Source organism: Ochotona princeps, chromosome 2 (assembly GCF_030435755.1).
Source record: "Ochotona princeps isolate mOchPri1 chromosome 2, mOchPri1.hap1, whole genome shotgun sequence".
NCBI classification, from domain to species: Eukaryota; Metazoa; Chordata; class Mammalia; order Lagomorpha; family Ochotonidae; genus Ochotona; species Ochotona princeps.
Window position 1 is genome coordinate 132,308,882 of NC_080833.1, and position 24,305 is coordinate 132,333,186.

A 24,305-nucleotide genomic window follows, 5' to 3' on the forward strand; every position below is an offset into this window, starting at 1 on the left:
TAGTGGCTTCATGGAAAGTGTTGGGAAGAATTGCTCCTGTGTCTATTGTTTGGAAAAGCTTGTGGAGGACTGGGGCTAGTTCCTCTTGAAATGTTTGGTAGAATCCAGCAGTGGACCCAAGTCATCCAGGACTTTTCTTGTTTGGGAGTGCTTTAAGTACTGATTCAATCTCAGTACATGTTATAGGTGTATTTAGATTATTAAGTGCCCCTTGATTCAGCCTTGCTACATTGTATGTGTCCAAAACTCTATCCATGTCTACTAGCTCTTCTGATTTGTTCCCATATAGTTGCTTGTGATAGTTCGTAATAATTCTCTGTCTGTCTGAGGTATCAGTTGTTATGTTTCCTTTCTGATATCTGATGCCATTGATGTGTATCTTCTCCGTCCTTGTTTTGACTCGTTGTGCTAGTGGGGAGTGTATTTTGTTGGTTTTCTCAGAGAACCAACTCTTTGATTCATTGATCTGATGACGTACTCTTGGTGTCTATTTGGTTTATTTCCTCCGTTAATTTGATGATTTCTTTTTTCGCAGTGATCTTGGGATTGCTTGCTGTTGTTGGTCTAGTTTCTCACCTGTAAGGATAGCAGATTACTTGATGCTGTTCCAGTTTCTGAATGTAAGCATGGATTGAGATGAGTTTTCCTCTTCACACTGCCTTGGTTGTATCTCATAAGTTTTGATCTGTTCGATAGATGTCAACTAAGTCCCTTTGCTCAAGAGTTTGGGTGAGTTCTGTTGTTTCCATGCTGAGTTGTTTTTTTTTTGTTTGTTTGTTTTTTTATTCTGTCCATTGATGTTACTGGGTATTTAAGTCACACACTCTAATTGTATTGGAGATTGTTTCGCCCTTGATGTTCATTAATGTTTGCTTCACATAGTTAGACGCTTTTGCATTTGGCGCATATGTATCTCTTCTGGTGATCGGGAGATGCCAAATTGATTTTGTTCATCACTCAGGGACTGCAGAGTTGTTGTTAAAATTACAGCTCAAAATCCAGAGAGGGTTGTCCTGTACCTGAGCTGGATCAGACATCTACCAGTGTGTGCCATGAAGTGACATAGAATGTCCTGCTCCCACAGAGAACTCTTGTGTGTTTCAGCAAATGTGGAGACCTAGCTAGTGCATGGTGCACCTACCATTGCTTTTGCAAGCCAGGTCGATGCTAGAGCCTAGCCTAGTTTGGCACACACCAGATCCGTCCACATGCATGTTGAGGTATACTGCAGTCCTTTCCAGTGCAGTTTGCCACCCCATTCTGGCTCTTGCACTCACCAGTGGGAAACATACCCTACCCGGGGCATTCTCTTAGCTTCCTGAGAACACCTGCTCCCAGCCACAGAGCTTGCCCATGCCAGTGGTTGCTCTGACACAGCCTGGCATAGTCCATCACCCATCTTGGCCTTTACCAACAGATGCTGCTGCAGCCTAACCAGATTAGCCAGCCCAAGGCTCACTTCTCATGGTCAGCGAGGTTGGGTGCCCCCTAGCCTTGCCAAACTTTCTGCCATCCCTGCCTTTCATGCTAGCAGATGCTATGATGGGCAACCCTAATGACACACATTCCATCTGGGATCCTGCATATACTAGTGTGACAAGATTTTCTCTGGCCCTGCCACATCCAACAGTTACCCCTCCACTAGAAATACTCAAAAAGAAGTGGTTCAGCCTTATCCGGACTGACCACTAGCCAGGCTTGCCTCATGTGCTCAGCAGTGAGAGCTAGAGCCCAGCTGGGGAGATCCCCACATCCCCCCCACCAGGCCCACTCCCACACCCAGATTTCACTTGTTCCACAGGTTTCTAGCCCCTAGCCCTGCAGCCTGCAACCTCTGTCTTGTCCTTCATGTGAGCTGATGCATGTTGTGGCCCAGACCACCCTACATTATTTTTTTCAATTTTCCTACAGGTGCTGCATCCTGGATGAGCTAGGTCTGTTCCCAGCCCGAGTTTCCATGAGTGCCAGCAGGTCCCATGATCATGCTCAGCCCAACCCATGGCTCCCCTAACTCTTGAGCAAACCAGTGAGTATTGTAATTACACAAGGGTGAGTCACATATCCCGCACATTCTTCCTCAGACATGGTTCTCTAGTGTGTTAGTTTCATAATGCAGCCTAACATCACCAGTCCCTCTTCCTATCCTCAGAGGCAGGTACTGTGCTCTAGCGGTGCCAGGTTGGGGCCATGGTATTTGTGCCTCAGCTGGCAGTAGCAATTAAGCATTTGTTGCTTGTAGGTTGTTCATCTTTGACGGTGAGAATATCGTAGAATTTGGTGCTTGAAGCTCTCAGAGCTCGGTGGTCCCATTAGGCTTTCTCTTCATGCGTGAATGATTCAAAGCTTAGTGTCGGATTCAGGATTGGCTTTGTGTTTGGGGAATGCCCATCAAATCACTGTGTGTTGATGGGAGGGAGGGGGGTTCTGCTGCTCACAAGTGGCTCTCATCTTGCCAGATTGTCGCCAATTCCTTCTTGGAGAATCCAACTACCTCTGCCTTGTTGGCTACCATTCTGGTGGAGTTTCTCCTGGACCGCCTGCCAGAGATGGGCTCCAACATGGAGCTCTCCAACCTGTACCTCAGGTGTTCAAGTTGGTCTTTGGCTCCGTCTCCCTGTTTGCAGCTGAAAATGAGCAGATGCTGAAGGTAAAGCTCCCTGAGCTAGGTGTCTGTATTCACGTCTGATTCTCACTCGGAGGGGATGCTTGGTGACTTGAGTGTGTGCTGTCATTGCTGCGTGTTTGCCACCTGAGGGCTGGAGGTGGCAGCATTTTCTGGTCTCTAAACAGAGCTTAGGTTATCTGATGACTTAGGAGGAGAAACGTGGAAGGTTGGGTGAGCCTGTATGTTGAGATTAGCAGTGCTGCCGAGTAATCTCTCCCTGTGGATTCTCCAGGTCAAGCTGGAGCCACTGATGTTTAAGCAAGTGACAGTGTGCAGGGACGTGTGTTTACCTCTCTATTTGCAGTCAAGACCAGGAATCGGTTTGTGTTTGCTTCATGTTCTGAAGAAATGAAGAAGTTTGCATAGTTAGAGCTCATCCCTTGAGTCTAGAATGCCCAAAACTTTTCCGCTGTTACGTGCTAAGAATAGCACGTGGCAGAACAAAAACAACCTTGTCAGAATTCATTTCCTCTTAAGGCATAGTGTTCAGCTGCCACAGAAAGCTGTATGCTGCCACTGTTTGCATCTGAAGAGAGCTTTTTTGAGGGGAAAGTGGGGGTGTAGACAGTGGGAGTGGGAGTGTAGAGGTTGATGTTTGTAATAACAGACAAGGTAGGGCCCGGTCAATGCCATAGTTTTTAAAGTCCTCGCCTAGCACGTGTCAGGATCCCATATGGTCACTGGTTTTAATCCCGGTGGCTCTGCTTTCCGTCCAGCTCCCTGCTGGTGGCCTGGGGGAGCAGTCAAGGATGGCCCAAAGCTTTGGGACCCTGCACCCGCGTGGGAGACCCGGAGGAGCAACTGGCTCCTGGCTTTGGATTGACTCAGCTCCGGCCGTTGTGGTCACTTAGGGAGTAAACCATCAGACAGAAGATGTTCCTTTCTGTTTGTCCGCCTTTCCAATAAAAATAAATAAATAAATCTTTTTAAAAAACAGACAAGGTAAAGATGCAGAAGACTTTATCATGATCTGTGGCCAGGTAGCTAGCACTGCAACCCCTTCAAGTGCTTTCATTGTTGCCAGCACTGGATGCGGTGAAGTGGACAGATTGGCCCCATAGGACACACCGAGAGGCTAGGGCATTGGAATATTGTGCCAAAATGAATGTCACAGAAAACAGTCTGTACTGTACTCCCACTGTACACAGGGCAGCGACTGTGCCAGCAGAGTGCACTGCCTGTCGTACGTGTGCCGAGAGGTGTCGTGTTATGCAGCCCGGCACACGTCAGAACTGCCACGTGAGGGAGGCCAAGTGAATGTGAGGCACAGGGGCGGCAGCAAGGACTTCCTTGGTCAGTTACCTGGCGCTCTTGGGTTGCCGTGGCAGCCTGCCTGCCTGCAGCCCACTAATCCTTTGTTCCCCCACAGCCTCATCTGCACAAGATCCTGAACAACTGAATGGAGCTTGCGCAGACTGCCAAGGAGCTCTACAACTACTTCCTGCTGCTCCGGGCGCTCTTGCGCTCTATTGGTGGGGGTAGCCATGACCTCCTGTACCAGGAGTTCCTACCCCTCCTCCCAAACCTCCTGCAAGGTAAGGACATGGACAGTGTGGCTGTGTGTGGCCAGGTGTGTCTCTGTGTGGCTGTGCATGGCCGTGTGTGGCCAGGTGTGGCAGTTGGGGTTCATACCCTGTACTTGGCAAAGGTTATGGTTGGTGAGGCAGTATGTGACCTTTCCCTGACCTTGCTCTGGGACACTGAGGGAGCCGTGTTCAGGCCTTTCCTCCTCAGAGTTGAACAGGTTTGGGGGAGTTATGACTTGGTTGTCTTTTTTTGGTGTGTGGGAAGCAGGTCTAGAAAGAAAATGTCTTCTAAGAGTTAGAAAACTTGGATCAGGGATACCTAGGATGAGAAAAGGAAGGAAAAAGCAGGCTGTTAGTATTTTCTAGTTAGTTTGTAATTTGCATGAACAGGAGCTTACAATTTCTGTGACTAGGAATTATGAGTTAATTTTCTTTTCAATATTGTTTCTGTAGTAGAGAGAGTTGAGGACTGCACGCCCCTGTGGGCCTCTGACTGTGGGCGGGGTTGAGGTGTGGAGGAAGGTGAGTAGGATATATGCTTCAGCTTTGTTTGCTCTGTCAGCAGGCAGGAGGGAAGGGGGCCTGCCTTTTGCTGTCAGACATCAGCACTGGAGGGCGAGGGACAAGAATGCTTTGAAAATACTCACTTGAAGGGCAGTTTGGGTCCATGCAGTGTTTGTGGGTGTGAACTGACTTGAAATTCTGTCCAAGGGTTTTTTTCTTTCATGAGTACTTAGTTGTGAAAAGCTGCTTAGGAGATGCTGTGCTCAGGTGTGCCAGAAGTCCTCTGGGAAGGGTTTTGGGGCTCTTGCATCCAGGCCTGATCTGTCTGCAGTCGGTCTGGCTGGACCACTCGGCATCTTCCCTGTGTGCACACTACCGTCCCCAGCATGTCTCCCCTTCTGGCTGTGCTGGGGGTCCTCTCCCGGGAACGTGGCTCCAGGCCCCCTCATCATCATCCTTTGTTGTCCTGGATCTGACCCCAGTGCTTTGTTGTGGCCTCCCGGTGAACTCTCAGCTCTTCTACTGCAGCCAGTGCCACATGGGCATGCCCTGCTGGGTGCCCTGTTGGCTGTTGGCACTAAGAGGGGCAGCGGCAGGCAGGAATTCAGCAAACACTTGCTCATCTTCACGAATATGGGTGGGTTGGCTCCATGGTATGCAAAAGGGGAATTGAAAACCAATGTCCTGAGGCAGACCCGGGGCCCATAGTTAGGATGTGCACCCCTGTTGGAGCGGCTCCAGCTCCCAACGGCAGCTCCTGCTGAGGTGGCCTCCGGCAGGCAGCAGTAATGCTTCTGGTGGTTGGGTTCCTGCCTTGTGGTTCCTGGCTTTGGTCCAGTGCTGGCTGCTGAGGGAGGGACTCAGCACATGGCACACACACTGTCCTGCTGCTCCTAGTGAAGAACAAATGTTTCCTTCAGAGCATAGATTTTAGCTGTGTTCTGTTGGGAGCCTGAATAAGGAAGGCTGTGAATTGTCAACGTGTAGCAGTCAGTGACTTCAGATGGGGCTTCTAAAGAGTGTAACAGGTGTTTTGGAAAATGACTTAAAATGTAGTTTAAGGTTTAAGGGCATCATGTTTAGATGAGATTTACTATGCTGAGTGTGAAATGTGGTTTTGCAGTCATTGCCTTCAGCCTGCTTTGGGCGCCAGGGGAGGGGTGGCAGGTGTGGGTACAGGGCATGTCGCAGGGCACGGAGTCCTGCACACGGCGCCTGCTCCTAATGTTTGTGATGAGAGGGGCCGGCTGGGCTGTGCACGGGCTTGGCTAGGTGCTGGTCAGTCTCCACTTCTTCTTGACAGGTCTGAACATGCTGCAGAGCGGCCTGCACAAGCAGCACATGAAGGACCTCTTCGTGGAGCTGTGTCTCACAGTGCCTGTGAGGCTGAGCTCTCTGCTGCCCTATCTGCCCATGCTGATGGATCCCCTAGTGTCCGCGCTCAATGGCTCTCAGATGTTGGTCAGCCAAGGCTTGCGGACTCTGGAGCTGTGTGTGGACAACCTGCAGCCCGATTTCCTCCAGGACCACATTCAGCCCCTGCTCACTGAGCTCATGCAGGTAAGTGTGCTGACCCCCCAGTGCCAGCAGGGGGCGCCAGATGCTCGAGTTTCTGGTTTTTTTCCTGAGGATTTTGTCATCCTTGGAGTCTGTCTGCACTCATGTGGGCTTGTGCACCCTGAATCTGCTGTCCTGTAACATAGACAGCGATACCAGGGGTGTTGAACGGAAGCTTGTTTTGCAGTTGCCTTGCTTTCTGACCACTCTGCTGGGGCTGCAGTCTGCTCCCCGTGTGGCTGTGGACGGGGACCCTAAGATTGCAGTCCTATGGTAGTGAGTGAAGACAGAGAAGGGAAGGTGAGGTGCCTGCTGGCCCAGTCCTGGAGAAGGAGCAGCTGATGGTGGAGACAGTGTGAAGGCACAGATTTTGTTCAGAGGGTGTGATGTGCTCAGGCTCGAGGTTGCCCTTCGTGTAGCTGCTGTGCCGACTCGTGCTTATGGGCCTTGGAGGCCTGAGCTGCTTGTCGGTCCCTGTAGGACACAGGACTCTGTCCAGGTAGGGGTCAGATGCCTGCTTACTGGGCAGGGACTTGGCTGCTGCCGATGCCAGGGGTCTCTAGGCTGCACTCCAGAGTGGCCAGGAGACTTTCCTGCGCTGCTGACTCTCATCCCTGGGGCTCCCTCTGGGTCGCTTGGGGCGGGATGCTGGCTGACAGCCTGTCTCAAGGGCAGCATTGTGGGTACTGAAAGGCAGCTCAGGTGCTGGCCCAGGTGTGCGGGAGCAGCGTGGGGATGGCAGAGATGGCTGAGGCTCAGGACACCCAAGCAGAGGCAGGGTCAGCCACTGCAACCCGCCATCCTTGGGGCAATCTCTCCACTCCCGTCAGCCCACCAGGACAGGATGTGGGCCCTGAAGTCGAGAACTCTCATCCCAGCACCCCTGCTTCTAGGGACACGTGAGGCTCAGTCGGACTGGAGTGGCCTCAAGACTCCACCTTTGCAGCCGTAATTGAGGTTCTTTGAAGGAATGAGAGGATTGGGATTTTAAGAACTGAAATGGTGTGTGGAGCATGACTGTGGCTGGGCCGAGACATTTGGCCTTGTCCTAGAGGTGTTTTGAACTCATCGAGACTGTGACCTGCAGGAATCCCTGGCACTTAGGGTAACCCTGATCAAAAAGCGAGCTGAGTGTTGAGGGTGCAGTTCTGTGATGAAGGTGACACTGGGGCCCGTGCTTTCTGCTGTGGTGTTTGCCAACTGTATAGAACCCTGTAGGCAGAAGGAAAAGCCCTTGAACTCTGTCCCTCACTGCCGTGGGTCTGCGCCCGAGAGGCTTCTGCGTGATTGTCCGACATCAGAGCTCTATACGTGGCTGTAGCATGCACACTCCATCTGTTTCACAGAAGCACCATTCAACATTAGTGTGTATGCTTACGTGCTTTCAAAGTTGTATTCCCTGGAAGGATGACCAACTTTGGTGTCCCCTGAAAGGGAGCTATATGGGTGGGAGAGGGTCGCTGTGCTGTGACTTGGAGTTTTGAGTTGTGACTGTGGTTGCCTGAAATGATTTCACGAAAGCACATTGAATTTTATGCTCTATGGCGCACTTTACGCAACCCTGCCGACAGCATCTCTCATGTGGCCTACCGTGTGCTGGGGAAGTTCGGTGGCAGTAATCGGAAGATGCTGAAGGAATCCCAGAAGCTGCACTATGTTGTGACCAAAGTTCAAGGCCCTAGCATCACTGTGGAGTTTCCTGACTGCAAAGCATCTCTGCAGCTCCCCATGGAGAAGGTGAAGTGGGCAGTTGGGCAGCCTGGGGAGGCTGCCGAGCCTGCTGCCAAAGGGGCTTTCACAGGAGCCCAGGCAGGCTTTCTCCATGGACATGGGGCCTTGGCACAGTTCCTTCTGTCCTGATGCCTGGCCCCTCTCGCCCTTGAACTCCAAGATTCCTGCTCCACGTGGACTTTGGCTGCTGGCTGCAGTGTGATTTAAAACAGGCTGGCCCATCTTGTCCAGTGCTCAACTTGCTGCCCTCTTCCCCCTAGACTGGGCTCATGGCCTCTCATTCCTAGCTGTCCTCTGTGTCCCTTAGAAACGTGTTTCCTTGTGTGAAATACAGGATGTCCCCATCCTGGCTCATGATTGTGGTTGATTTTGGCCACAGAGACTGAGCTGGTCTTCCCTGCTTGTGTGCTGGCCTGTGGCCTTGCCTGCCCAGGACTGTTGACCGACTCACGTTTTGGCTGAGAGTTTACACAATGTCACAGTAGCCTCGTGAATACAGGCAGGCGAGTGTGTTGGAGGCCAGAACTCCTGCGTCCCTCATCAGCCAACCAGTTCAGCTCAGCCCTTGGGGGCCCAGGCTTTGCTGTGGCCTTGGCGGTGCCCAGTGGAGCTTGGTTTATGTAAGCTTCTGCATGTGGTGGGTCTGGTTTCTGAAAGAGATTTTCCATCTGCTGGTTCACTCCCCAGATGGCCACAAGAGCCAGAGCTGAGTCCAAAGCCAGGAGCCCGGAGCCAGGAATTTTCTCTGGATTTCCCACACATGTGCAAAAGCCCGAGTCCTGGGCCATCCTCCACTGCCTTCCCAGGCCCGTTCAGCAGGAAGCTGGTTCAGAAGTGGAGCAGCTGTCATTAGAATCGGCGCCCATAAGGGATGCTGGTGCCAGAAGCAGAGGACTGTGCTGCTCTGCCACCTCCCACACTTCCCTTTTTTTTTCCCAAATTTTAAATTTATTTTAGTTGTTATTATTATTATTATTACTTAAAAGGTGGACAGAACGAGAACAGATCTGCATGCTGGTTCACTCCCCACATACAATGGTCAGTGCTGAGCCCTGATTTAAATGTTGTATTGTTCTTTTTAAATACCAGACGTTCCCAAACACTGGGCAGGGAGGATGAGTGAGAGCCACTCTGGATTTGTTTTCAAAGAAGCACACTGTCCTCAGAGAATACTGGTATCCAGAATTCTCTACTGATGGTGGAAGCCACCCCAGCCAGCAGCTTTGTGTTAGTATCACCTTGTTTCATCCCATGCCGCTTCCTCAGCATGGGGTCCCATGAGTCTTTGCCCTGGTTAGTGTTGGTTGGAGAAAGAGAAGGCATGTGTCTCCCCCTTAACTTCTGCCTAGGCCAGGCATAGCAGCAGCTTCTTTCAGGAGTAGTTTTGGCCCAAGGAGCTGTAATGTGGGAGCAGTGAGGTTTGTCTGGGTCGTAAAGACAAGGAATGGTGCCATGGATGCCTTAGTGTGGACAGGCGTGCTTGCTGACAGCTGTGGACAGAGGCTGGGTCCCGGAGCCCACTAGATGCTGGGAGCCATTGACTTTCCCTGCCAGCCATGTTGTGTCTGGCAGTTAGCAGCTGGCTCACAGGTTCTACTGATTCTTAGTGGTCTGTAGTTACTGCCATGACTTACTAGCTGTTGCCAGCGACGGTAGACACTCGGGATCTCAGGTGGTGCATTTGTCACACCCAGGGATCTGGCCCTATTGTTCCCTCCCTCTGGTTCCTCCCACAGAGCTTGGGTTTGTGCAGTTGTGAGCACCTAACAGTTCTTGGATTGAGGTGTGATTGCTATGAGCACCGAGGTCTTGGCTTCAAGATAAGTATGTGTGTGATTGTGCTCTCCCCGTGCCTGTAGAGCTCATTGAAATGAAGAGGAGGGGCCCGGCGGCATGGCCTAGTGGCTAAAGTCCTCGCCTTGAAAGCCCCGGGATCCGATATGGGCGCTGGTTCTAATCCCGGCAGCTCCACTTCCCATCCAGCTCCCTGCCTGTGGCCTGGGAAAGCAGTTGAGGATGGCCCAAAGCTTTGGGACCCTATGCCTGCATGGGAGACCCGGAAGAGGTTCCTGGTTCCCAGCTTCGGATCAGCGTGCAACAGCCCATTGCGCCTCATTTGGGGAGTGAATCATTGGACGGATGATCTTCCTGTCTGTCTCTCCTCCTCTCTCTGTATATCTGACTTTGTAATAAAAATAAATAAATCTTTAAAAAAAAAAAAGAAATGAAGAGTAGAAGAGTTTATGCAGCTGTGTTGGTTTTCCAAAAAGTAGTTAGGTTTACCTTACTCCCTTTCAAAGAGCTCGGGAAAGCCATTTCTCAGGTTGAACTTGGGGCCCAGACCGAAGTGTATGGCCTCAGGAAACTTGTCTTGTTACTAGAACCTTGATGAGTGTGACACAGATTCTGGATGCATGTGTGTGTGTGAGAGAGAGAGAGAGAGAGAGAAACGGGCATTCTGTGTGTGGCATAGAATCTGGTTCAGTCCAGCAACTCTGTCCTCAGAGACTTCCAGGCTCAGAAAATCTCCTTAGTCACCCTGGCCATCTTACCTGCTTGTGGATCCTGCCACCCCAAGTATCGTGACGAGCTGGGGGTGCCATAGGAAGGATGCCTGATGTTAGATTGTTCTGTGTGTGGCTTCGTGTGAAACTTGTCAAAATTATGCTTTCAATACAAACTATAGTTTTGTGTACCTTTGTTGCAGGCCATTGAAACCGCTCTGGACTGCCTGAAGATTGCCAACACAGAGCCCTACTACTGGCGGCAGGCATGGGAGGTGATCAAGTGTTTCCTGGTGTCCATGATGAGCCTGGAGGACAACAAGCATGCGCTGTACCAGCTCCTGGCCCACCCCAAGTGGGTTGCTGTCTGCTGCCTGAACTGGGCATCTCGTGGTGGGAATGTGCGCTAGGGAGGACCTCCTGGGTCCTCGGTGTTGGGTGTGCCTCTTCAAGTCAGGAAGAGCATGCGTTTCTACCTAGGGATGCTTCTCTTGGCCTCCAGAATGTGGAGGAGAACTTGGGGTGCTTGGGAATTGGGGTGATGCTGTTTACCATCTGCCTTGTTTGTTGCCTCCATGTGGGTTTATGGCTTGAGAGAGTGAGGCTCCCGACCCATTTGCCCTGAGTCCTGTGGTGGCCTCCATGCCTGACGCCTCTTTCTGCAGCTGTGGTTCACTTCCCACATGGTCTGCAGTGGGTATGACCAAGAGCTGGGCAGGCTCAGGCCAAGGTGGGCTTACTCTCAGTGTCACAGTATTGGCAACAGTATCCTGCTTTGCTGAGCAGCCACTGAGCAAGAGTGGAAGTGGGAACCAGGAGGCTTCTTGGAGCACCTCGAGCCCAGGGGCATTTAAAGAGCACTGTCCCAGGTGGGGCAGTAGCTGAGATGGCTTTGTGGGTGGGTGAGTGTGGCGGGTGCCCACCCTCTTCACATCTAAAGGTGTTGTGTGTAGAAATGCCAAGTCCCAGTGGGTTTATCAGCTTCAGAAGCAAAACCGTGGCAGGGGGTAAGTGGGGTGAGATCTGAGAGGCTCTGTTGTTGAAGCTGTGGAAGTTGGAAGAAGCCTGCACCATTTTTGAAAGGTTTGGGTACTGTAGCTTGTCCTTCCTGAACATTCTGTTTTGGGTGTGTTTGCCTGGGTGCAGGAACTGGCAGGAAATGCTTTAGGGTGGCTGGCCTGTGTGAGTCTGTTCTCGCTGTGGCTTTTCACTATACCTTCGGGGTATAGTGTTTTCATGCTTGCTGGATTGTTGATTGAAGTTACTTCTTAGAATTTTGGTTTATTTAACTATCAAAGATCAAAGCACTGGCTTTATTAAAATAGGGAATGATGATAAAAAGACTATGCCATGGTCCAAGCTCATACTAAGGACACGTGTGGGTGTTTGTGGCACTGGCCATAAGGGTTCATGATGAGACTCATTCACAATGTCAGGTGGTGCTGGAGTTCAGGTAGGGAGATGAACTTGCCCAGGCCTCACTGTGTGGCTCCAGTGGCCCGGGGCTGGGTGTCTGATGGTGAGTTTCATTCTGTCTTCAGCTTCAAAGAGAAGACCATCCCCAGCGTCATCATTTCCCATCGCTACAAGGCTCAGGACACGCCAGCTTGGAAGACATTTGAGCAGGCCCTGACCGGGGCCTTCATGTCGGCTGTCATCAAGGCTCTGCAGCCCAGCACCCTGCCCTTTGTGGCCAGCCTTATTCACCATTACACCATGATGGCTGTGGCCCAGCAGTGTGATGAGTGAGGACTGCTGCAGGGAGCAGCTCCAAGCACCCCATTGCCTCTGGGCTTGTGCGTCCTGACTGCTCACAGTGCTGGTCAAGGTGTTTCCGTGGTGGATGTTGGGAAGATGGAAGGTCATTACCACATGTCAGCTGGGTAACGTTAGGCCCACTTGAATGCTTTGGCCCTTGTCTTTCTGAGAGATGGGGTCTGAGTACTTGTAGACGCTGCACTTCAAAGCCAGGTTGGCTTTTGATCTATTTCATGGTGTTCTGCCTCTCCTGGGTGATCTCTTCTAAGCTTTGGCTTACTGTTTGTGCTGCTGGGCAACCCCTACACGACCCATTTCTGCTCTCTGGAGCAGGCATTGCCACCTGCTGCAGGCCTCCCAAGCTCTTTGATGTAAAGGACCAATTCGGTTTGTCAGTTTTCATGTTCAAATTAGTACAGATGATGCTCTTGTAAGTGACAGTCGTGGCCCTGCCAGTTGCCATCAGGGCCACGATCTGTGCATTTGTGCATTCTGATGTCTCCTGGCAGAGGAGTAGCAGTCAGACCACCTGCTCCTGGCTGTGTGCTCAGAGCTCCTCACACGTGAGACTGGCAGGCAGTGCGCAGAACTTGGTGCCTGCTCTCCTCCTCCTGAGCAGTCTGTGCTATACGATTGAGCACTCGGCCAGGCTGGTGCTGGGTACCTGTGAGGCACTTGGCCAGGCTGGTGCTGGGCACCTGTGAGGCACTTGGCCAGCCTGGTGCTGGGTACCTGTGAGGCACTTGGCCAGGCTGGTCCTGGGTACCTGTGAGGCACTTGGCCAGGCTGGTGCTGGGCACCTGTGAGACACTTGGCCAGGCTGGTGCTGGGCACCTGTGAGGCACTTGGCCAGGCTGGTGCTGGGTACCTGTGAGGCACTTGGCCAGGCTGGTGCTGGGCACCTGTGAGGCGCTGCCTGCTGGTTGCTGCAGCTGCCTGGTCTCTGGGTGCACTCTCCATCATAGTTGGCTGCTGTTGCTGCCACTGCCTGTTTGTTGCACAGAGCTGTGCAGAGCATAACTCAAGTCATTCCCATGTCATGTCCCTCATCTACTTCATGATAAACCTAAAAATAGCTGGTTGGGATTCTTTTAAGCAAGTTTGCTTTAGAGTAACTAGAGATAATGGGAAACCAATATAGTGGGTAATGGAAAAACTTCAGAAAGCTAGTCTTAGAATCAGGCCCTTTGTTTTTAAGTTAGTTGGCTGCACTGGGCTGCTCACTCCCAGGGAAAAGTGACATAGTTTTGCAGCTTGAGGGATGAGTGTTCATGTTGTGTGCCGAATTCCGTCTCATGCCTTCCCCTCTCTTCTCAGGTCCATTCTTGCTGCCTTGCTACCAGGTGGGCAGCCAGCCCAGCACTGCCATGTTTCACCGTGAAGAGAATGGGTCCACGGGGATGGACCCTCTGGTTCTTATTGACGCCACAGCTATTTGCATAGCCTATGAGGAAAAGGAGCTGTGCAAAATCGGAGAGGTGGCCTTAGCCATGATCTTTGATGTCGCAAGCATCATCCTGGGCTCCAAGGAGAGGGTAAGGAAGGGTTGTCTTCTCATTTTGGGGGGGGGTCCTTGGCCCCTGAAGCCATTGAGGCGGTTGCAGGCCACTGCAGCCATGCACTTGAGTTTGCTGTCTCCCTCAGGCATGCCAGCTGCCTCTGTTCTCCTACATCGTGGAGCATTTGTGCGCATGCTGTTACGAGCAGGCTTGGTATGTGAAGCTGTGGGATGTGGTGTCCATCAAGTTCCTTATGGTGCGGCTTCCTCTCACCTGGGTTCTGCAGAACCAGCAGATGTTCCTCAAAGCGCTCCTCTTTGTCATGATGGACCTGACTGGAGAGGTGGGTGACGAGCGCTTGGCGGAGGCTGCTCACCTGCAGGGCAGTTGGGCTGGTGGCTGTGCCAGCAGCTGCCTGGCAGGAGGGCTGGCTGAGACTTGGATTTCATGACAGTGTCTTGTACAAGGACAGTGCAGAACTTGCTAGGCTTTCTCAGAATGTTTGGATGCCTGCTTGCCTTGGAAAGGGGTGGTCACAGGCCGGAGCACTCACTGGGGTGCAGCTGAAGAGGGAGAGTGAGGCACAGCCCTCATGTGTGCAGATGCGTCCTCCAAGTTGCATCCTTCATGAACCCACATGCATTTGTAATTCACACTAGTAAAATATGACAGCACTACTGGCTTGACTGTACTAACTGCCAGGGTCCTGCCTATTGGATGTATTCTGACAAGCAGGAATTAACTTACCGGAAGAACTGAGTGGTTCTGCAGTAGTCTACCTAAAGCAGCTGCTGTGAGAGGCATGGTTCTCCCACCCCTATTTGCCCCTGGGACAGCAGGTGGCACACAGGTGGGTGAGAGGCAGAGCATGTGGTGTGTAACACATGGCCTCAATGCCTTTGTCTTAAGATGGCCCTGACCTGCAGGTTTCCAATGGGGTCGTGGCCATGGCCAAGACCACCCTGGAACAGCTCCTGATGAGGTGTGCGACTCCCTTGAAGGACGGGGAGCGGGCCAAGGAGATTGTAGCGGCCCAGGAAAAGTCTTTCCAGCACGTGACACATGATCTGGTGTGAGAAGTCACCTCTCCAAACTCCACCATGAGAAAGCAGGCTATGCATTCCCTGCAGGTATTGGCCTAGGTCACCAGGAAAAGTGTGACGGTGATCATGGAGCCCCACAAAGAGGTGAGATTTCTGGCACCTGGGTAACTGGGATGAACTTTGGAGGTGGCTTTTCATTTGAAAGTCTGGAGTGCTGCTCCATTCATCCCCCTGTATCCTGTTCTGCCTACTCTCTTGCCTCTGCTGTGCGTGGAGTAGCTGATGCTGGCGCCGGCTGGGAGCTTGTTGGGGCCAGGGCTGGGACAGTTTGCTGAGCCCCTGTAGCACAGTCTGGTGGTTGTATGGTAGTGTTGTTGTGTTTTCTTCATCTTTAGAGAAGTTTCGATGAGTCACGGGCATTAACCCGTCGCACAGGGCACATCCCGCCTTCCCTGATGTTGTTCTCACAGTGGCTCTCAGACTGGTTGCTGGAAAGTGTTGTGTTGAGACACTTTGCTTTTGAGGGCAGCCAGTGAGCGGTGCGTCCTCCTTGGCTCTCCCAGGTGCTGCAGGACATGGTCCCACCCAAGAAGCACGTGCTGCTCCACCAGCCCGCCAACGCGCAGATCGGCCTCATGGAGGGCAACACATTTTGCACCACGTTGCAGCCCCAACTCTACACCATGGACCTGAACATGGTGGAGTATAAGGTGTTCTACACAGAGGTAGGGGTGGGTGTGGGTGTGGAGGCGCGTGCATGGTGCTGCCGTGTGTCTGCTAGCCCGTCTTTGTGTGCGTTCAGAGATGGCTCGGGAAATAATGCAGGTAACCAGCCCTGGCCTGGCCCTGTGCTCTGTGCAGGTGTGTCACCCCTGAATCTGGTGGAAGGGAGGCTGGGGACAGGAGAGGTGCAGCATAGTGTTGGTGGCCTTGGATCCTTGGAACCCTGTCAGCCCTCCAGGGGACCTGGCCTGGCTCTGACTTAGGATCCTCATTTGTCTTAGACAGCAGATCACTAGCCACTGCTTTAATCAGTCTGATGTCTGGAGCCAGTGTGTGGAGGCTGCTTGGACTTTCCTGGTGGGCTCCGGTGGTGCCCTGTGGTGTAGATGCTGTTGGTTCTAACACTGGAGTTGCAGGAGCTGAGCCTGATGCTTGTGTTGTCCGAGCCACCGAGTAGGTGAGCTGGGAAGCGTGGATGCGAGCTCAGCCTGCTGCTTTGCCTGCATCCAAATACCAATGCTGAAAACTTGCTTTTTTTTTTTAACGATTTATTTTTATTTGAAAGGTAGAGCTACATAGAGGAGAGAATCTTCCTTCTGCTGGTTCACTCCCCCTGGCCACAATGGCTAGGAGCCAGGAGCCTTCTCCGGGTCTCCCACGTGGGTGCATGGGCCCAACAACTTGAGCCAGCCTTTGCTGCTTTTCAAGGCCATAAGCAGGGAGCTGGATCAGAAGTGGAGCAGCCAGGATATAAACCAGTGCTCATATGGGATGCTGGCACCACAGGTGAAGGTTTAGCCTACTGTACCACAGTGCTGGTTCCCATGGCAAATATTTGTCACTGTAGATGTTCCAGTGTGGATATTAGACAGTGATGGACAGAAGTCAGACTGTGGAGGCAGTCGAGTTCCTGTATTCAGAGTCCTGTGGTGAGCTAGTGACCAGTGCCCATTTAAAAGTTTTGGGATATCAGTCACTTCTCTGTAGGAGTTGTCGGGGGAAGCTGAGGTGAAAGCAAGCAGGACGCCATGGTCCCCTCTGAGTCTGAGTTTCCGGTTAGGAAGCTGTCCTTCCTGGTCTTTAAATCCTGTGCTTTCTGCTTCAGCGTGCATGCTGTGGTCATGTGGTCCAGCTCTTGTTAGGGCCCTTGTGTCAGTGACATGCTTTTGGCTTAGGCAGGACCAAGAGCTCCTGGGAGATGGGCAGACAGCGTCCCTTGGCCTGTCTGGAGTCCAGGTGCGTTATAAGCTGCACCTCAGCTAAGGGCAGAGGCTGGCGGTGCTGATGGCCTGGGCCGCCGTGAGTGAGGAAGCTCTGTTCACCTGGATACTTGAGTGCTTCAGGATTGGGATGCAGTTTGTCTGTTGCTGGTTGAGTTGCTGTGTGTGTGTGGAAGATTGCTGTGCTGTGGTACTTGCAAGGTTAGCATGCCTTTACAGTATCAATGGGCTAACTGTCATCATTGTGTCTTCCAGCTGCTGAACTTGTGTGAGGCTGAAGACTCTGCTCTGACAAAGCTGCCTTGTTACAAAAGCCTCCCGTCGCTTGTACCCCTGCGAATCACAGCCCTGAGTGAGTTCATGCACATCGGAGATGGGCAGCAGGTGTTGGAGGTGTTGGTTAAGCTGCCGCCCGCAGTGCTCACGTCCCATTTGAGCACCAGCTCTAGTCCTGGCTGCTCCCTGATGTCCCTGGGAAAGTGCTTGGGCCCAACCATCCACGTGCAGGACTCGGATAAAGCTAGCTTTGCCTCAGCCATTGCAGTCCAGAGGGGTGAGTCAGTAGGTGGGTGATCTCTCCGTGATGCTGTCTTTCAAAGAAACAAATACATCTTTAAAAGAAAAACAGCTTTGCTGTTGACCACTATCTGATCCTTGTGATATTTGTGATCTTTAGGTGGGATCAACAAGTTGATTTGTTTCCTGAACTACATAATGAGATGTCAGGGGACTGTATGCATGAGTAGAATGTAAGAATTCTTTCTGTATAGTAGCTGTGTGTTCTGTAGTTGTGATTCAGGTGTTTAAGAGAACTGTCCTGTAGAGGCAGCATGCACAAAGGGGCCTGCAGCTCTTGTGCACCTGATGGGTCCTGAAGTCTGCTGCTGCTGCTGCTGCAACTTGAGTCACTACACGTAAGGATTGTGCAAAGTGTATACTGACAGTGTGTGGATGTGTAACCCCGAACAAGCTTTTTTAATTGACTCTTGCTTAATTATTATTGGACACTTAGTAAAATGTTGCCAGAATCCTCTCTGAGTGAGAGGTGAGTTTACTGAGAAGTCAGTTGGTAAGATGAGACAAGGCGAGGCCAGGGACACTCCACTGGTGGGAAGTGCATGTGGAGGGCATGTCTGGGGACTCCCCGCCGTGCATCCCAGGGCCATTCACTGCCCTTAGCTAGCCTTTGTAGTGTGTCTCCTCTCCAAAGAATGTTGGTGCTTTCAGACACTTAGAGCTTAATCCCCAAATGTGGTGGTGGCCGCCCGAGCAGACAGGGCGGTGGGGAGAAGCTGTGTGTCAGTTCCCTGGACAGTGGCTCCGATGTGACTGCTGTGACTGAGGATAGCTTGGGGCAGAGCGATATCAGGCCCCTCCTCCCCGTCCTCCAGCTTTTCCTCCTTTCAGAAGGTGTGAGGTTTCTCCTGGCCTCCCCCCCCCTTTCTTTGTTTTTAATTTGAAAGGTAGAAACAGAAAGAAAAATCTATCTGGTGGCTCATTTCTCAAATACCCCTAATGGCCAGACTGAAGCTGGCAGTCTGGGATTCAGTCCAGGGTTCCCAGTTGAGTGGTGGAGCACAACTCCTTGAGCCACCACCACTGCCTGCCAGCTTAGGCGCTGGTGGGAAGGTGCAGATGCAAGCAGGGCTGGGACTGGAACCCAGACACTCCTCGGGGTCTCAGCTGCCAGTCCACACGTCCGCCTCCACCGCAGCCTTTGTGGTTGGCTGTTGACATCCCTCTTAGGTATTATCAGCCACTTTTCCTGGGCGCAGATAGTAAGAAAACGGGCGAGAGGTTCACATTATTGATCCTCTGAGAAATTGTTTAGGTATGTTTCTGGTTTTCATAATGAAATTGCATTGATTTCTCTCTCCCAAGATACACTCGCAGCCTGCAACTACCTTCCTCAGTCCAGAGAGAAGATCATCGCTGCACTCTTCAAAGCCCTCAATTCCACCAACAGTGAGCTGCAGGAGGCCGGGGAAGCCTGCATGAGAAAGGTGGCTGTGTGTGTGTGTGTCTGTACACCCCGGCATGCCTCACACGAGGTTGTAATAAGTCTCTTGCTTGTTTCATAGTATGAGTTTTTTGAAATGTTATAAGTAAAGCCATCACACATTTCTGAAATACGTGAGTGGTATCCAAGTTTCCTAAGGAAAGGCAGACATGTGGTGCCAGAGTCAACACAAAAGTTTCTCTCTGTATTGTCTGTCTCTTTGTAACTTTACTGTTTCACAGTTTCTAGAAGGTGCGACCATAGAAGTGGATCAGATTCACACCTACATGCACCCTCTGTTGATGATGCTGGGAGATTATCGGAGCCTCACCCTGAATGTTGTGAATAGGCTGACGTCCGTCACGAGGCTCTTCCCAAATTCCTTCAATGATAAATTTTGTGATCAGATGATGGTAAGTTGTTGTGCAACACACTGGTACATGTGAGCTTAAGTTTGTTTTCAAGCTAGCAACCAGTCCATTCCTATGGTTTAAGGTTCAGAAGGTGTTGGGCATCTGCAGTCTCCTGCGGGTCCCAGTGTCCTTTCGCAGACACGCCCGTGAAGAGGTGCCTGTCGCTGGACACGGACAGGCTCCCTGGGCTCCGATGGGAGGAGTTCCCGAAGCCAGTGCTTGCCTTCCCCTGCATCCGAAGGGCTGCTGCTTGGCTTCAGAGTCTTTCTGGTTTCACTCTGTGGAGTTTCCATCCTTGATCGCTGCCCTATAGGGAAGGTTTAGTTTGCTCCTAGTTCTTTGTTCTCCTGGACACTGATGCAGTGAAGTTGTGTGTGGTTTCACATGCGTGCTCATCTCTAGGATAAATGATGTATTTTATCTTGCATACATTGTTGTGTTGCTTCTGAAGAGATTTAAAAAAAGATTTACTTTTTTTATTAAATAAAGCAAACATTTATTAAATTATGATAAAAACATTCCATCAAATTACAAAACCTGAGCAAGAAAAACAAACGGCACATGCTTAACTGTAGTTGACATTCAAATGAAATTTGCACTCCCAAAATATTATACAGTAATTAGAAAATACCAGCCAAAGTAATATTAGGATACTTTTACATGCGATCTCAACAAATTTGAACAGAAGCAAGTTTTAACAAGGGTAAATTTTACAGTGAAACATAGCAGTAGATCAAGGATCTTAACATGTTTGTTTTACTGCTCTTGACACTGTGATACAAAAATAAGAGGATTTACTTGACATTTTTAGTAAATATCTCATGGGCTGTTGAGTGCCTTACTGGTGAAAAGATTTAACTGGCTAATCTCATCAATCCATTTTGTAATTTAGTAAGCATCAATTCTGCCCTACATAACTCTTAATGCAATTCACAGCACACAAATGGTTATCATATTAAATACATAATCAACTCGGACTTCTCAACAACGAGGAAATTAGTAAACCATCAAATGGACTGCTTACCATACACTTTCCTCATAACTAAATAACACAAAAAAAAATCAAAATAATATTTGTCATCACTCTAAACTATTGCCAGCAAATGACGAAAACTGCCAATTTGCCATATTCATGTTCACAACATGCTAAATATACTCTGCTGTTCCTTCATCCATGGAATGCCTACATGCCTAGAACAGAGAATCTTCAACATCTCTTGCTGTGGCACCTGACTTGCAGCAATCTATATTTAGATCAGAACTAATTATAAAGAAGTACAATAATTTTAACAGTAACATCAGCCATCTTTTCAATGATTCCCATCTCTAACACTGCATATGCACTTTTACACATACTGATTAAACTAAATGCACGGCTCTTTCAGCTAACTATAAATCATAGCATTTTACAAGGAAAATGACTGACTAATGTAAATTAAACACATCAATCACAGCATGAATAACAGCAGCAACAATGTCAACAACAAATTGTAACACCTTGATTAAGTAATGTGTCACTGAGTAGGCAGCACATGCTTAACTAAAAGGAAACGCAGAAGTCTCTTAGGAACTATGTTTCCATCGCATGCTCCATGGGCACTTGATGAACTCCACCTTTCCATGTTGGCTTCCTTGTATGAGAGAGAATATATGGTATTTATTCTTTTGTGATTGACACATTTCGCTGAGCATAATAGTTTCTAGTTGGGACCACCTGGTTTTGAATAGAATAATACCGTTCTTCTTGACAGCTGAATAATATTCCATTGAGTAGATGTACCACAGTTTTTTTAACCATTGTTCCTTAGACGCACATCTGGTTTGTTACCATGACATTGCTATTGTGGATTGTGCTGCTGTGAATATAGGATTACAGATCCCCTTCTCATATGCAAATTTTACTTCTGTTGGGTATATTCCTAAGAGTGGGATTGCTGGGTCATATGGCAGGTTTATTTGCAATTTTCCAAGTACTCTCCATATGGATTTCCACAATGATTGTACTAGCCTACACTCCCACCAGCAGTGAAGGAGGGTACCTTTTTCCCCACATCCACGCCAGCATGTGTTGTGTTTCGAATTCTGAATGTAGGCCAGTCTTACTGGAGTTAGGTGGTACCTCAAGGTGGTTTTCATTTGTATCTCTCTGATGGCTAGAGAGCCTGAGCATCTTTTCATATGTTTGTTAGCTATTTGTATCTGTTCTTTTGAGAAATGTCTGTTCATTTCCTTTGCCCATTTTGCTACAGGGTTTATTTTTTCACTATCCTTGGGTTTCTGAAGCTCTTTGTAGATCCTGGATATTAGTCCCCTGTCACTTGTGTAGAATGTAAAATTTTTTTCCCATTCTGTTGGTTGCTTCTTCACTTTTCTAATTGTTTCCTTTGCTGTACAGAAACTTTTTAGTTTGATATAGTCCCATTTGTTCATTTTGGATTTGATCGCCATTGCTTTAGGTGTCTTTTCTAAAAAGTCTTTCCCTGTTCCTATATCTTGGAGTGTGCTTCCTATGTTTTCCTTAAGTAGTTTAATGGTTTCTGGGTGTAGGTTTAAATCCTTGAGCCAATTAGAGCTGATTTTTGTATAGTGCGACAGGTACAGATCCTGCTTCTTTATTCTGCAAGCTGCTATCCAGTTGTCCCAACAGCAGATTTATTTATTTTTATTGGAAAGTAAGATATACAGAGAAGGACAGAGAAAAAGATTTTCTGTCTGCTGATAAACTCCCCAAGTGGCTGCAATAACTGGAGCTGAGCTGAGCTGAGCCAATCCGAAGCCAGGAACCTGGAGCTTCTTCCTAAAGTATACATACATATACTTTTTAAAAAAATTATTTTTTATTTGAAATGCAGTTAGAAAGATCTTCTGTCTGGTGGTTCACTCCTTAAATGCTTGCAAGAGCCAGACTTGAGCCCATCTAAAGCCAAAAGCATCCTTCTGGGTCTCCCACGTGGTACAGGGTCCCAAGGTTTTGGGCCGTCCTCGACTGCTTTCCCAGGCCCAAGAAGGGAGCTGGATGGGAAGTGGGGTCGCCAGGACACAAACCAGTGCCCATATGGAATCCTGATGCATGCAAGGCGAGGACTTTAGCCGCTAGGCTACCTCACCGGCCCAAGATTTCTTTTGTTTTAATCAATTTTCCCTCTGTCCTATAACATAGATGAGGCTGCCCCCCCTTCCAAACACTGTGAGTAAATTTAAAAACTCTTTGGGTTTTGAGAATCTTCAGAAGTGTTTAAGCAGACAAAATGTGTTTGACAGTGTTTGTAATTGAGGTGTTGTTGCTGACCCTTGCTGTGCCCAGCATGAGGGAGGTACCTCAGTATGCATTTCGGGTTTGTTACTTGGGATTTCCTGGTGCATCCCTATAAGCAGGACTGTGGTGTTCACACTCCTGTTTCCTAAGTGACCTTTGACTATTCTGACATTTTAAAATGCTGCAAAGTTTCTGGTTTTGGTATACTTCCCCCAGCTCTAGGTAGCAGTTAGTGGGTAGAAATAGCCATGTGTATATGGATACATTTCCAGGGGAGTGAAATGCAGATCTCATATATGAAGTTACTTCAGAAAGCTCATGGGAAAACTGGTGCATGGATTTCAAATTTTTTTTTTCTAAATATTTCTCATCAACTTATGACATAGCCTTAGGTGCAGAGTGCAGAGCTTTTTATTTCACATAGGTCATGCTTTCTCCACACTTGCAGACATGGAGTGACTAGTAAATGACCAAACACTGAAATTAGCACCAGCACCCAAATATTAGATTGTAACGAGGACGTAAGGTGTTCTCTGAAGTTGAGTTTTCCAAGTTGGAAACTCCTTCCTCTTGAGCTCCTAAGTACATATAGTACACGTACACACCTTCACTCCTCCTAGGGTCATACGTAACACACCTACGCAGTTGCCAGGGACACACGTGACACACCTACGCACCTGCCAGGGACACATGTGACACACCTGCACACCTGCTTGGGGACACTCATAATATACCTACACAGCTAGCAGGGACACATGTGCTACCTGCCAGAGTCACACATAACACACCTGTGTACCTGCCAGGGACACACGTTACACACCTACACACCTGCCAGGGACACACGTGACACACCTATGCACCTGCAGTGTTGGGCTGAGACCTTCAGGAAGGGTTAAAGAGGAGCATTACACCAGTGAAATTGCACTGAGCGTTTTGTGCTTCCCCTGTGTGGTCTGTGTCTATTGTAAGTGCCCTGAGGCCAGGTGACTTTCCCTAAAGCCAGCTGAGTGCTTTTAAGGTTTTTTTTGTTTGTTTGTTCGTTTGGGTTTTTTTTTTTTTTTTTTTTTTTTTGCACTTTGGTATTGTTGCTGTTTTGTGGGTAGTTGTAAAATCCCACAACAGCAGAGCATCAGTGTCCCTGGACAAAGAATGGTGTGGGTCTTGCTTACCCAGCGTTTCCTCAGGCACCCACCCAGTGCTCTGAGGCCTACCTGTGCACCTGGTGGCAGAGCTTCTGCCTCTGCTGGCAGGGCCTGACTTAGCCTGAGCTGACTGTGCTCAAGGGCACATCAGCTCTTCAGGATCCAGCGTGGTCACTTGTAGAGCTTTGTCTTGCATGGTGTGCTCTTGTGGTTGCCAGCTCGAGGCGTCAGCTTCCTGTTAGAATTTCTGAAAATGTTCCTTGCCGAGTTTATAGTTTTAGCTCTTAAGTTTAGGTCTCTGAACTCTTGTGAGTGAGTGTTTGTGTGTCATGTGAGAAAGGAGCCATCCTTGTTCTCTGGCATGTGATACCCAGTCCTGAGTTCACGCTTGAGATGCTTGGCTCCTGAAGTCTCTCTTGTGGGTGCTTGTTCAACTAAAAGTGATTATTTTTCCTAAAGATTTATTTTATTTGTGTTGGAAAGTCAGATACACAGAAAGGAGGAGTGACAGAAAATGATATTCCATCTGCTGATTCATTCCCCAAGCAGCCACGACAGCCAGAGCTGCACCAATTCAAAGCCAGGAGCCTGGAACCTCTTCCAGGTCTCCCACATGGGTGCAGGGTCCTAAGGCTTTGGGCCATCCTCCATTGCTTTCCCAGGCCACAGACAGGGAGCTGGATGGGAAGCAGGGCTGCCAAGACACAGACCTGAGCCCATATGGGATGCCAGTGCACATTCAAGGCAAGGACTTTAGCCGCTAGA

At 49.7% G+C, this 24,305-nt stretch overlaps 1 protein-coding gene across 1 annotated transcript in view; it reads left to right on the plus strand.

Annotated features, from left to right (window-relative positions):
* The first annotated feature begins 2,187 nt into the window (after positions 1 to 2,187).
* LOC131478296 (transformation/transcription domain-associated protein-like) overlaps positions 2,188 to 24,305 on the plus strand; it is a 62,296-nt gene continuing 40,178 nt past the window's right edge. Inside the window, 15 exon segments of the mRNA XM_058656917.1 lie at positions 2,188 to 2,256; positions 2,457 to 2,583; positions 2,586 to 2,647; positions 4,035 to 4,200; positions 5,999 to 6,255; positions 7,774 to 7,989; positions 10,691 to 10,842; positions 12,029 to 12,225; positions 13,563 to 13,780; positions 13,890 to 14,087; positions 14,671 to 14,931; positions 15,351 to 15,512; positions 16,986 to 17,082; positions 18,612 to 18,733; positions 18,972 to 19,142. Of these exon segments, the coding sequence (XP_058512900.1) occupies positions 2,188 to 2,256; positions 2,457 to 2,583; positions 2,586 to 2,647; positions 4,035 to 4,200; positions 5,999 to 6,255; positions 7,774 to 7,989; positions 10,691 to 10,842; positions 12,029 to 12,225; positions 13,563 to 13,780; positions 13,890 to 14,087; positions 14,671 to 14,931; positions 15,351 to 15,512; positions 16,986 to 17,082; positions 18,612 to 18,733; positions 18,972 to 19,142 (2,475 nt within the window).